General features: G+C 38.0%; 1 protein-coding gene across 1 annotated transcript in view; it reads right to left on the bottom strand.

Annotated features, from left to right (window-relative positions):
• LOC112160168 (fidgetin) overlaps positions 1-9,959 on the bottom strand; it is a 46,217-nt gene extending 36,258 nt beyond the window's left edge. Inside the window, exons 1-2 of the mRNA XM_024294557.2 lie at positions 9,298-9,959; positions 8,706-8,739 (exon numbers count right to left, since the gene is read on the bottom strand). Of these exons, the coding sequence (XP_024150325.1) occupies positions 8,706-8,733 (28 nt within the window). The 5' untranslated portion in view covers positions 8,734-8,739; positions 9,298-9,959. The remainder of the gene's footprint in view (positions 1-8,705; positions 8,740-9,297) is intronic.
• Between the last annotated feature and the right edge of the window lie 4,330 nt (positions 9,960-14,289).

Below are 14,289 nucleotides of genomic sequence, written 5' to 3'. Positions count from 1 at the left end.
CATTTATCTACAAAGGAACTGTACGGTCTGTGTGGGACAATGTCTCTTTCATAGTGGCTTGCAGGCCCTTCTTTTTTTTTTTCTTTCGGTCCACAAAGCCACCCAACTGACTCCACCACGTCTGTAATAGGCCACATTCATTTGATATGGACACATCAAGGGGATATATTCCGGTGGGTTTTCACCGCGCATCAAGAGAAGCGGGACTGCTTCACAGTGAAAGCAAGAAGCTCCAGACATAAAAGAACAACGGATGCAACGGCAGATGCGCTAAAGCGAAAGAACAATCGCGCCCGAGTGGCCGTGTATTCACTCCTTCATGGTCCGTAATACAAGAAAGCCACAGTGGAGTACATGGGCTCGCTGTCCGGCTTGTGAGTTATTTTCGATGGCGGCAGGTTGAACAGAAGGGCAGCGATCTAGATTTAGACCTTCGGGAAGAAAGAGCAGCCAGATTACAGATTACAAGGTGGGTAGGCGGCGGGATTAAACATACGGACTAATACAGCTCACCTACTGTCGTTCTCACGTTTAGCCCTCTGGATTACACTTTAGTCAAACTGCACTGACAGCAAAACTCGTGAGAAGAAGAAAAAAAATCCCTGGAATTTTTTCATTTAAGCTCCTTCCACAATGTTTGGACTCATCTAATCCATATTTGTGTAAATGAGATGCAGAAAGCTTAAAAAACAGACTAAAACCTCGGAGACGTTGGTATTAACAATGATGCTGCGTCTTAACCAGCCTCTGGCTTAATGCAACTAATGAATGAGAAAATGCTAGCAGGCTAACGGCACTAATTCTCCTTCACAGGCTATCATGTTGCAGCCCGGAGACGGATCAATACCATTTGCTCAACACACAGGAGGCCTGGGAATCTATAAAAGGGCTTTTATTGAGTAATTAAACACCCATTACTGTCCCGTGCAGCCAAACAATAAATTTGATCAGCCTCTCAGGCGCAGATCCAGCCGTGATTAATACTCAGTACATGCGTGACATAAAAAGACCACAATGACATTTTGCTAAGTCCTGTGTACCGAACACGGGACGAGAATTCCACTTTCAAGGTTGTTTGGTGTCACCTTCCTTAGGGCTTTTACAGGACTCCCAGGACATTTTTGTTTTTAGAACTAACCCTCAAATAAACCCCCCATTTCGGAAAATATTTCCACCGGTGCTTTGTGAAATCAAGCGCTTTAAAACTGTTTCAGGGACACTTTTTCTTACAGAAAAACAATGAAAACAAATTGAGAAAGGAGCACAAAAAGGCTGGACGGAAGGTGACGAGGGCCAAAAACCTGTGATTAAATTTGAGAGTTTTTAAAGGACACAACTCTACATTTCTGAAGTTCTAAAAGAAAAAAAACAAACTTTTTTTCTGTTATCAAGTGTGAAAATGAGTCAAGTATGGCCCGAACAAATATAAAGGTTAATGAATAAAAAGAGCTCCCAAAATAAAATAAAGAAATAATATAAAAAGGCTGTGATTAAAAGTTTGACTTTTTAAAGAACACAACATAACAATTTTGAAGATCTAAAAGACAGAAACTTTTGTTTTTTGTTTTTTTGAGTGTGAAAGTGGGTCAATTTGGACCTGAACACAACAGTTAAAGGATAAAAAAACTAAAAAAAAAAATTATACAACTGTTTTTCAAGTACAAATATGGGTCAGTTTTTACCCAAACACAAAATAAGGGTTAAAGAATGAAAAAAAAAGTAAAAAAAAATGTTTACAATTCTGTGATTGAATGTAAAGTTTTTAAATCATACAACTCTACATTTTTGAAGTTCTAGAAGAAATAATGTTTATTTTTTTCAAGTGTAAAGAACAAAATTGTAAAAAAAAAAAAATCAAAAGTGTAAATAAATGCAAAACTTCTTAAAGAACACAAATCTACGTTTTTTAAGCTCTTGAAGTGGGAAAATTGGTCAATTTTGACCCAAACACAATATGAAAGTTAAAGAATAAAACACTATAAAAATAAAATAAAATAAAATAATCTGCCCTTAAATCCTAGACTATTTAAAAGACACAACTCTGGATTTTTTAGGTTCTGGAAGAAAAATAATGTTGATTTTTCTGTTTTAAGGGTGGAAATGGGTCAATTTTGACCCTAACACAATATTTTTTTAAATAACTGCAGTTTGATAAAATTACAGTAATTTTGCATTTAGCTGATCAATGAGTCCTAAATCTAGAAAAAAATACTATGCACAAATACCAAATATACATTGAAACATTATAATTTGTTTGGGTCAAATTGACCCCTTTTTAAATGTGAAAATGGGTCAATTTTGACCCGAAGACAATAAAGAATTTAAAAAAAAAGAAAGTGATTCACTTTTAGACTTTTAAAAGTACACAACTCTACATGTTTTAAGTTCTAGAAGAAAAACGTTTCTTTTCTCGGTTTTCAAATGTGAAAATGGGTCAATATTGACTAGATCAAAATATAAAAGTTCAAGTAAAAAACTGTCCAAAAAATTAATTAAACTTGAGAGTTTTTAAAAGGACACGACTTCAAATTTTTGAAGTTTTAGAAAAAAAAAACTTTTCTCTTTTCTTTTTTGAGTGTGAAAATGGGTCCATTTTGACCCGAACATAAAATAAAAGTTAAAAAATTAAAAAAACAAATCTGTGATTCCATTTGAGACTTTTTAAAAGAGAGAAAACGCTACATTTTTTAAGTTCTGGAAGAAAAGAACTTTTATTTTTTATAACTGAAGTTCAATAAATTACAATAATTTTGCATTTACCTTATCAATGAGTCTTAAATCTACAAAAAGTATTCTGATTATTATCACGTATACATTTTTCAGTTTAAAAACTGATCAATTTTGGGTTAATATAAAGGTTAAGGAATCAATTATTTATTCAATTTGAGAATTTTGAAAACACAAAAAAAAACTTTCTAGAAAATAATCTAAACAAAGACAAAACTCTGAGTTGTGACATTGTGACAGCCTTAAATAAAATATTAAAACATTTTCAATTGTGACTTTTTTTAATGCTAAAATTCTGCAATAAAAGTCTAAACTAGCTATAAAGTAGACTTTAAGTCTGTGACTTCTGTCTGTAATACCAGAAATAAGTACAAATATAAGATATTTCAACAATGCACACATTTCCAGGAAATATCTCGTTTGTGACAAAACAAACTTTTAAAGTGCCGACAGAATTTCCCAACATTTCTTTCCACACTTTTCACAATCCCCAAACCTGTCACAATCCCATCCTTGTTAGGGGGGAATATTGAGCCTTGTTGAGCCCACAATATGGCATCTGGGTGATTCTCCTAAATATGAATGGCCCATTCACGGGGCTCAATGCAGGCGCTTGGCAGTGGCCCCTTCCTCCCCTCCCTCCTCCGCGCTCAAAACAATATTCCTCGCAGCAGACTTGGCACTTTTCCTTGAAATCAACAAAAGAGGAACTTGAAACTGTCCCTGAAACCCTCAAAGCATTAAGCCTCTGTGAGATGCAAGTACTTGGCACAAGCAAAGCGATTTAGCAACAATGGGCAAATCATACAGTGCTTTGTGAGATTTAGGGGATACAATAGCACTCCGTTTCCAAAGCACACATTAGTAAGCATGTCATTGGGACCCCCCGGGGGGATTTGAGCAGCCTAGAGGATTGTGTAGTGAAGAGGATAAATATATGTTACTGGGCAAGAAGATGGCTGGCTGCCAGAGCCTCCCTCCTTCAACATATCGCGGGTTAGAGAGCGAGGCATACATTAATAGAATAATCCTGCAAACTTACCCACAAACTGAACCCATTTGGCTTTTTAAGTACGCATGACGTCCCAAAAAAAAGAAAAAAAATCAATTTGCGACCATTGAGGAGAGCGGAGATTATGGCGAAAAAAGCAGCACAGAAAAACGAAACGGAGAAAAAAATAAAAAAATAAAGAGTTGATAAAAATGTTAGGCGCTTGCAGCCATGCTGACCTCGGGAGCGCTAAACAAAAAACCAGCAATGGACAAGCAGACACCCACTCAAAAGTCAATACCATGCGTGCCTCCTCTTCCTCTTGTATGGTTAATGCATGATGCCAGGTAGGGGAGACAGACGGAGAGTAGGATCTCATTATGCGCTGCGTGCTATCATTAGCCATCTACCACATGTGTCCATCCTGCCAACGGAGTCACACAAGCAACATCCTAATGTTCTCACCGGCTTCCTGTGGGGAAACTTGGCCAACACACACACTCACAACAACACAATCACATGTGTGCATACAAACACCCTCCTGCCCAACTCGGATTTGTGATTTAATTGACGCGGAAAAAGATCCTACTAAATATTTGATTTTCCTGCAAACTAGATGTCTTTATAATTAGAATATGTCTGGTTTGAGGCTATAAAATTCAGAGAACAATGGCACTACTTTTTAAAAAGTTTACACACATGGAGAGGACTAACGATAAAAGACAACTAGAGGGAAGTTGCTCCTTTTTTGAGATAAATGATACAAGAAAACTAAACAATACAATAAAACTAAAGGTGGGTTGCTTCTTCCTTGAGAGCAACAATGCAAGAAAACTAAAGGGGTGGTTGCTTTTTTTCTTGAGACTAACAATACAAGAAAACTTAGGGGGTTTTCTTTTGTCTTGAGACTAACGACAAAGGAAAACTTAACGGGGGTTGCTTCTTTCGAGAAAGTAGCGATACAAGAAGACTAAATGGTTGCTTTTTTTAACTAACAATACAAGAAAACTAAACTGAGGATGCTTTTTTTTCTTGAGACAAACGATACAAGAAAACTAAACAATACAACAAAACTAAAGGTGGGTAGCTTCTTTCTAGAGAGAAAAAAACACAAGAAAACTAAAGGGGTGGTTGCTTTTTTTCTTGAGACTAATAAAACAAGAAAACTTAAGGGGGGGGGGGTTGTTTTTTCTTGAGACTAACGATAAAGGAAAACTTAAGGGAGTTGCTTCTTTCGAGAAAGTAGCGATACAAGAAAACTAAAGGTGGTTGCTTTTTAGAGACTAACAATACAAGAAAACTAAATGGAGGATGTTTTTTTTTTTCTTGAGACAAACGATACAAGAAAAACTAAACAATACTAAAAAGCCAAAGGGGGTTGCTTTTTTTTTAGACTAACAAAACAAGAAAACTTAAGGGTGGTTGCTTTTTTCTTGAGACTAACAATACAAGAAAACTAAAGGGGTGGTTGCTTTTTTCTTGAGACTAACAATACAAGAAAACTTAGGGAGGTTCTTTTTTCTTGAGACTAACGATAAAGGAAAACTTAAGGGGGTTGCTTTATTTGAAAAAAATAGCAATACAAGAAAACTAAAGGTGGTTGCTTTTTAGAGACTAACAATACAAGAAAACTAAAGACGGGGTGGCTTCTTTCGTAAAACCAACGATACAAGAAAACTAAAAGGATACCTTTTTTTTTAGACAAACGATACAAGAAAACAAAAGGTGTGGTTTCTTTTTTCTTGAGACTAACGATAAAGGAAAACTTAAGGGAGTTGCTTCTTTCGAAAAAGTAACGATACAAGAAAACTAAAGGTGGTTGCTTTTTAGAGACTAACAGTACAAGAAAACTAAATGGAGGATGCTTTTTTTCTTGAGACAAACGATACAAGAAAAACTAAACAATACGAGAAAGCCAAAGGGGGTTGCTTTTTTTTAGACTAACAAAACAAGAAAACTTAAGGGTGGTTGCTTTTTTCTAGAGAGAAAAAAAACAAGAAAACTAAAGGGGTGGTTGCTTTTTTCTTGAGACTAACAATACAAAAAAAATCAGGGGGTTTCTTTTTTCGTGAGACTAATGATACAGGAAAACTTAAGGGGGTTGCTTCTTTCGAAAAAGTAACGATACAAGAAAACTAAAGGTGGTTGCTTTTTAGAGACTAACAATACAAGAAAACTAAACGGAGGATGCTTTTTTTTCTTGAGACAATACAAGAAAACTAAAGACGGGGTGACTTCTTTCGTGAAACCAACAATACAAGAAAACTAAAAGGATACCTTTTTTTTAGACAAAAGATACAAGAAAACAAAGGGGTGGTTGCTTCTTTCTTGACACTAACAGTACCAGAAAACTAAAGGGGGTATATTTTTGTTGAGAGTAACGATACAAAAAACAAAAATTGGGTATCTTTTTTCTTGAGACTAACAATACTAGAAAACTAAAGGTTGTTGCTTCTGTTTTGAGAACAAAGATACCAAAAAAACTTAACGGGGGTTGCTTTTTTCCTAAGAGTAACAATACAAGAAAACTAAACAGGGGGTTGCTTTTTTCTTAAGACTACCAATAAGAGAAAACTTAAGGGGGTTGCTTCTTTCTTGGGAGTGACGATACAAGAAAACTAAAAGGAGGCTACTTGTTTCTTGAGGCCGAAGATGCAAAAAAACTGAAGGAAGTCGTTTTTTTTCTTGAGACCAACGATACAAGAAAAGTAAAGGAGGTTGCTTTTTTCTTGAGGGTAACAATACAAGAATACAAAAAGGGGGTTACTTTTTTTCTTGTGAGTAACGATACAAGAAAACTAAATGGTGGGGTTGCTTCTTTCTTAAGACTAATAGCGATACAAGAAAACTAAACAGTTGTTGCTTCTTTCTTGAAACCAACAATACAAGAAAACTAAAGGGGGGTTTACTTCTTTTTTTATTTGTTCAAGATTTTGAAAAAAAAGTGCTTCATGCCCCTTACTAAACAAAAGTGTGTACGCTGAACTGCGTTGCTGCGGCAGCCGCAGTCAGGAGGCCACAGGAAGCTGGTGATGCTGCGCCACACGCCCAGCCACTCAGCATCCTTTGTGTCCGCCCTCCTGGCAGCCCTCCAAGCTCCAAAAAAAAAAAAACACACAGAGATGGGCTCTCGCAGCCAATCACACATTGCTGGTTAAGGTGCGCGCACTCACCCAATAAAAAGAAAAAATTGGGCGAGTTTTGCCAAGTTAGTTTGGCTAATAGAGACTTTCAAACCGAGAAGGGAGGGAGCAGCAGACGGCCAACGCCGCTCATCAGATCATGAAGTCACCCGGAAAGACGCAGCAGTTTCCCAGGGATAAATAATTTAAAAAATGAAGAAACTAAAACTAAAAAAGTGCTTTATTCCTTAACGTTTTTAAGCATATTTAACTCCTACAACAAAGCTGAATGTTTTAATTTAAGAAAAGCCAAAGGGAAGAGTCAAGACGAGAGTGAAAGTATAAAATATCCAAAGCAACAAGGAAAGAAGACACTTCAAATTGAGTTTTTGAAGCAAAGGTGATGGTGTTTCGGGTGAATTTAAGTATGTTTAATTTTGAAAGTCTTATCATTTTTGATGCATACACAGATCGTCTTTGCGCTAAGCGTCGCTGATTCCTCCAGAGTTTGTGGAAGAAGTTGGAGGACATCAAGAAGAAGGAACTGTCAGGAATAAAGACAGAAAGGCCCCCACCGGAGAGTAAATAAAATGCAGCCGGCGTGGCGGTGGAAGAGGAGAGGGGGGGGTGGAGGCAGAGAGAGGATCACGGTGTCAAGGATTTTTTTCAGGAATTGGCGTCCGCTCATCTACGGACGGCAGCGGTCCCGCCGACAGCTGCTTGCCATCTCGGGGAAAAAGGACCTGGGACGAGCGAGGATGAGGGAGGAGGGGGGGGTTGTCAGCGAGACGCACAAAGATCCTCGCCGCGGTTAACTGACACAAAGCCCCGGCACCGTCTTCTGGGACGGACGGAGGAGGGAAAAAAATAAGTGGACAAAGAGTGAAATAGATGAGTGGAAGGCTGGGATGACGGGGAGGAGAGCGAAACAGACAGACAGCTCCAACGGGGGATTTGTTTGTATTTGCATGGCGCGGGGGGCCCCCGAGGGGTCCGGCTCCGCTCGGTGAGCACGGAAGATAACACTTAACATATCTGCTAAAAGATGACAACCCCGCCGTTTTGAGGATGCTGTCAGGATGAGCGTGGAAGCAGCCGCAGAAAAACGTCTTTGTCTGAAATTAAAAAAATAAAAACGACATTTCTTGAGCTGGGGAGTCCCTTCGGCTAAAACAGCTTTTAATGGTAAACATTACAGACTTGATAGAAAGTGTCAGGATCATTTATTTATACGGCCCCGCTGGGAGCGTCCCCCGCCACCCTCGCCGCTCTCCGTTCAACCGAGGGGTCCAGAATCGGAGGAATAAAGTAGAGAGGCACCTGTTTGGGAGACACACTCTCCTTCCTCTCTCCCGTCCCTATTAGCGAGTCCGCCGGAGACGCCGGGCCATACGTTTGCCGTATAATGAGGGGGATTATTGCTGCTGTCACCGCTCCACCTGTGCGCAACTCCATCATCTCCGCCTGAGTTCGTACAAAAATCCTCCAGGCGACCGCGTAGAAGCAAAACACACATTTATTTGATTTAAAGGAAGGAGGTGAAGAAAAGGTAAAAAACAAAAAGGTCAGAGGTCGAGTCCTTACTAATGGTTTCCACCAAAAACACTGTTTAGGTCCATGCAGGACCGCATCCTCTAAACACCCCAGGAAGTAACAAATTCCACCAATAAATTTGATTAAATTTAAATTTGTGCAAAAATATTTATTTAAAAAAGTATTTTAAAAGTTAAAAAATGTTTATATTATTTTATATGATTTATTAGAAAAGCTGTAAACGTTATAATAGAATTATGGAAATAAAACAGCATGTTTTTGCTCCCTTTTGAGGTTGAAATGTTAAATAAAAATTAAAAACAGATCCTTACCATAGACGCTGCTGCTGCTGCTGATCATGTCGTGCTGGAAGAGGAAGAGGAGGAAATTATTTCAGGAGGAGGAAGGTTTTTTTTCTCAAATAGAAAGCTTTAGATTACAAGATACTGTTTGGATTTCAGGCTTGGAGCAACTCAATAGTCTAACCTACATGCATCTCATTAGAAAGTGGAGCCGAAATCAACTGGTGCCGCTCCGTGACTGCGGCCAGCCGGAGTCTGGATTGGGAAATTGCATTGGAATGGAAAGGGGACTTGTTGTAGCGGAGCTGGCGCAGCCGCCTCGGTCTGCGCGCAAGTTGGATTTTTTTTTCTTTTTTTACGCACACAAGCCGAAAATCCCGCAGTTGGGTCTCCCCCCTACCACCTCCCCTGCAACTGAGCAGGTGCGCGGCTCGCCGTCAGATTGCCGCAAACATCGCAGCCTCTGCGGCAAAACTTATCAAACCGCAAACGGACGCGCGTCTTTTTCCCATTTTCTGTATTTCCGCCTCCAGAAACGGCTCTGACCGCTACGCGACTGGAACTGCAGACGCAGCCCCCCCTTCTCTCCCTACCCTCTCTCTCCGGTCTATATCCACCTTACCTGGATTTTTTCTCTCCTCCTCTTCTTTCTTTCAGGTTGACCTCTCACGCGGGGGGGTTAGGGTCGCATCGATCCCGGGGAGGAGCTGTGCCGGACGGACGCGCGGTGGAGGTTAAGCCGGGCTGGCGCGCAGCTGAAAGCATCCCAAGTTTACGCAGGAAGCTCTGACCGCAGCCTCTGCCATGTTGGAATTTCACCAGCCCGAACAGCTGCTTCTTGCAATGACCAGTGCGCTGCCCACTGCGCATGCGCTCTGCGAAGCGATATGTGTGTGGGGGGAGAGAGAGGGAGGGAGGGAGGGAATTCAAATTACTGCCTGTAAGGTTATTATGAGCGGTAAAATGGCAACGTGACGGAGGAACGGATTTGAGAGGAGAAAGACTGGAGAAGAGGAGGTGACAGGGGCGGCTCTACAGCAGGGGTCCCCAAACTTTTTCTAACGAGGGCCACATAACTCTGATGGGGGGCCGGGGGCCGTTTGTAGGCTAACAGAAAAAGTGTAACAACGACAGCCTAAACGTAAACATTTACCTTTTGCTAGAAAGCAACACCTAAAAATTTAATTTCTGTAATTGTCATAGAAAAAATAATACTAAATCATTAAAAATAGATATATAGCATTATCTGAGATAATGCTAGAGTGAATTCTGTAAGCTGAATGTGGCCGCTAAAGATGCTAGCCCCGATAGCTGAAGAAACTGAAATTAATAGCTAAAGATGCTGAAGCTGATAGCCTAAATGGCTGAAACTAATAGCTAAAAACACTAAAAAAAACTCATAGTTAGCTAAAATATTAGCAAAATGCCAAACTAGCCTAAGAAACTGAAGCAAATTTCTAAATTATCCAAAACAGTGAAATACTAGCCAAACTCCAAAATAGCTTAAAAAAAGAGAGAGAGAGAGAGATAGCATGTAGCTGAAATATTAGCTAAATACAAAATTTGCCAAAAAACAGTGGGTAAAATGTCTAATTTAGCCAAAACAGCTAAGATATTAGCGAATTTTCAAATTAGCCTGAAAAACTGAAAAAAGTAAAAAAAATATGCCTAAATTAGCTAAAACAGCTAACATGTTGCTGAAATATAAGCTAAATGCAACATTTGCCTAAAGACTGGTAACACTTGTTATTCAGCCAAAACAGCTGTCATAAAGCTAAAATATTAGCTAAGCTTTAAATTAGCCTAAAAAGTTTGAAGAAGAAAAAAACGCCTAAATTAGCCAAAACAGCTAACATGTAGCTGAAATATAAGCTAAACGCAGAATTTGGCTAAAGAACTGGTAACATTTGTTATTTAGCCAAAACAGCTAGCCTGTGGCTAAAATATTAGCTAGAACCCAAAATAGTCGAGAAATCCTTAGTAACCGCCAAAACAGTCAGAAAAGCTAGCATAAAAATAGAATATCTTAATAGCTGAAAGTGCTGAAGAGCCATAGAGGCCAAAAAAAAGAAGAAACATAATAATAATAAAAAGATACAGAAAAATTGAATCACTATTAAACCAATAAATGTCAATATGTGATACATAGAAAAAGTCATGTTCTATGTAGGTCTTGATCTGCGTTTCTGATAGTGTGTGGGGGGGCGGGGCCAAATGTGGAGGCGGCCGCGGGCCATAGTTACGGCACACCTGCTCTAGAGTTTTTTGGGGCTCCGTGCAAACGTGGTTCTCAAAAATCACTTTCATTTTTTTTTGTTTTTTATTTCTACGCTTAAAAAGTTGAATTCTCTCAAAAAATTAGTCTAAAAGCAAAAAAAAAGCTAACAAACTTTATTCAGTATTCGTAATCAGTAAGCACTGTAACACATATATTAACCTAGTAAAGTTTACACTGTAAAAAAGTGAAACACTGAATCAATCAACAAAAACTCTGTAATTTGTTACACTCAAAAATATTAGTTTTTACCAAATTAAGATTTTAAGTTGAGTAAACCATCGACTCAAAATTCTAATTAGATTACAACTAATAATTTTAAATGTAACAAATGACAGAACTTTTGTTTATTGATTCAATGTTTCAATTTTTGCAGTGTATGCGGAAACCAAGTTCTTTAATAGCAAAGTGAACATGCACAGAGACAAAGCTAAAATACAGAATTTTCCATAAAAAAATGTTTTATTGTTGATTTGCTGTTTTGACCATTTCATCCATGCAATTTTTAAACTATTTTTTTTACACTGAGTCCTGGTTGGCTTTAGACTATTGTCAATCAGTCTCGTCCATGCCGTGTCTCTTCTGCAGAATACTTTTAGTTTGTTAAATCTACATAAATCTTCAATCGTGATCAGATCTTTGTTTTTATTCGGTTTTACTGGACGAATTACTGGACAAAGCCTGAAAATATTCATGCCTGTCTGAAAGTGTAGAAAGTGTGTAGTGAGGAGTTTTACAGCCTTAAAACAACTGGAATACTACTTCACGGATTGCGTTTTTTTTTTAAATGTAATCCTTGTGATAAACAAGGTTCCACTCTACAAAAAATCCACTTTAATCAACATATATCGTGGAGGGTTTTAACGACTTAAAACACTCAACCTGATTTCTTAATATTTTTTTTCAAATGGAAATGTTGCAGAAAAATCTAGAATATATATATATTTTTTGTCAAACACAATACAGGTCAATGTACAGAAAGTGTGCTCAAATGACAGATACATTTAGCTACTTTAGATATAAAATAGTGGCCTCAATGAAAAAGAACATAGTAGTCCTCTGGACTAATAGAGAGGAGAAAAAACGATGTATTGATACTATGGTGTTTGTATCTTGGGTACACATACATCTTTGCGTATTGGTTAAATATAATGAGTATGTTTCATTGTAGAAGTAGAAAAGCAACTGGGTTTGTTTGAAACTATGGTTAGACGGGGGAAGACCTGCTTAAAATAGTTAGATCTGAGTTGGGAACTCATGCCAAAATAAGGTTGAAACATTCTTACTAACTGGGTCAAATCTGGTCCCATACATACCTTTTTGGAGGGTTTACATTGTTGTTTTCACAAGTTTAAGTGGTTAAACTGATGATTAATTGAAGACCAGATGTAGATTCTGTGATTAATTCTCACACTTTTAGGACAATTGTCATAAAATCATAATAACTCCTTAAAAAGGGGATAAAAACCCAATCTGTACTTGTATCTGAGGCCTTTGGCTCCATAAATCGACACTTTGCTGCTTAATGAGTCACTTCCACTCGACTAAATATATCAAATTAACAAACAAAGATTAGACTTTTTTTTTTGTCAACGGTGCATGAAGTTCAGGCGGCGATGTAGGATCATTTAAAAGTCGTCACACAAACCTGAACACTCACCTCACAGTCGACAAGAGCGTCCGTGGGCGCCGGGAGCCAGTCCTGCAGAACGAGGCGGCGGCAGCGGCGAATATTTCCCAGAGATAATTACGGCAGGCAATATGGAATTAGCAATCGAGGCTCTAATTAGAATGGAAATGTCCCAGTTAGGGCTTTATCAAAGCATCAGCAGGGAGAGCAGGTTTAAACAAGATATCAAAGACGGAGGAGCTGTCAGTTCATTGGTCCCAGTAACACCCCCATCATGGCACGTGGAGGGAAAAAAAACAGCTGAAGAAAAAAAAATAAAAGACCAGATCTTGCATTTGTATATTTAGCCAACTTTTAAAAATGGTTATACTGTTGTTGTGTCTTCATAAAGACTCAAATTCCAGCAGTGATAATATTAGCTGGGGTGTAAATATGGCTGTACTTCTAAAAGTGGTGAAAACCCCGGCCTTTGTGCCGCTCCCGCATTAGCAAGCTCTTCCATTTCTGCTTTCCGTACCATTCAAGTGTGTTTAATATGCAGAATCGCTGCGAGGAAAAAAAAAAAAAAAAAGAAAGAAAGGCTCCCACACAGGTAAAGAAGTGCAAATAACATGTGTGTGAAATATTAACGGCAACATAAATCTAAATAGATTTTAACTCATTATCCATGTGAAAGGTAATGATGTAAGTCTGCCGCTAATGAGCTTAAGCTCTTAATTGAATAAGATGGAGGGAGGGGGTGTTGAAGGTACACACAGCTACTGTATGTACAGCCTTGTGGTCACCTTATCACGCAGATTTGATGGTCTTAATCTAATCTGATCAAACAGCATCTTTGCTGGTTTTTTAACCCTGACATTGATCCTGTGGGTCAATTTTGACCCGGACACAATATGAGGGTTAAAAAAAACGGTTAAGTGCCGATAATTATTTGAATTTAAAAAAAGGAAAAAGATGAAAGAGAATGAGACAGTCAAAACTGACCTATTGATGGGTCAATTTTGACCCGAACACAATATGAAGGTTTTAAAATCAGTTACTACAGATTATTATTTGAGTTAAAAAAAAGAAAAAGGTAAATAAAAACAGAGAATGAAAAATTGACCCATTTAAGGGTCAGTTTTGACCCGAAACACAATATAAAACTTAAAAAATGGTGAAGTGACAATAATTATTTTAATTTAAAAAAAAAGATAAGAACAAAAACAGAGAATGGGACAGTCAAAACTGACCCGGTCATGGGTCAATTTTGACCAAAACAAAATGGAACATTAAAAAAAGTAACATACCAATAATTATTTGAATAAAAAAATAATTAAAGATTATCAAAAACAGAGAATGAGACGACCAAAACCAACTCGTTTATGGGTCATTTTGACCCGAAGAGAATATAAGGGTAAAAAAAACGGTAAAGTGACAATAATTATTTCAATTAAGAAAAGAAAAAAGGATGAATGAAAACAGAAGAGACATAATAAAATTGACCCATTTACGGGTCAATTTTGACCCAAACCCAATAGAACACCTAACCACTACATAAGGGTAAGAAGAAAAACTAAGCGGCTAAGTGCCAATAATTATTTGAATTTTAAAAAGAAAGACAAGGATAAATGAAAACGTTGAATGATATGGTCGTAATTGACGCATTTAAGGGTCAATTTTGACCCCAACACAATAACACTCTAACTCCTGAACACAATATGAGGGTA

The sequence above is a fragment of the Oryzias melastigma genome, linkage group LG2 (assembly GCF_002922805.2).
Source record: "Oryzias melastigma strain HK-1 linkage group LG2, ASM292280v2, whole genome shotgun sequence".
Lineage (NCBI taxonomy): Eukaryota > Metazoa > Chordata > Actinopteri > Beloniformes > Adrianichthyidae > Oryzias > Oryzias melastigma.
The sequence above is the reverse complement of the archived record's forward strand: the minus strand, read 5'-3'. Positions and strand labels throughout refer to the sequence as shown.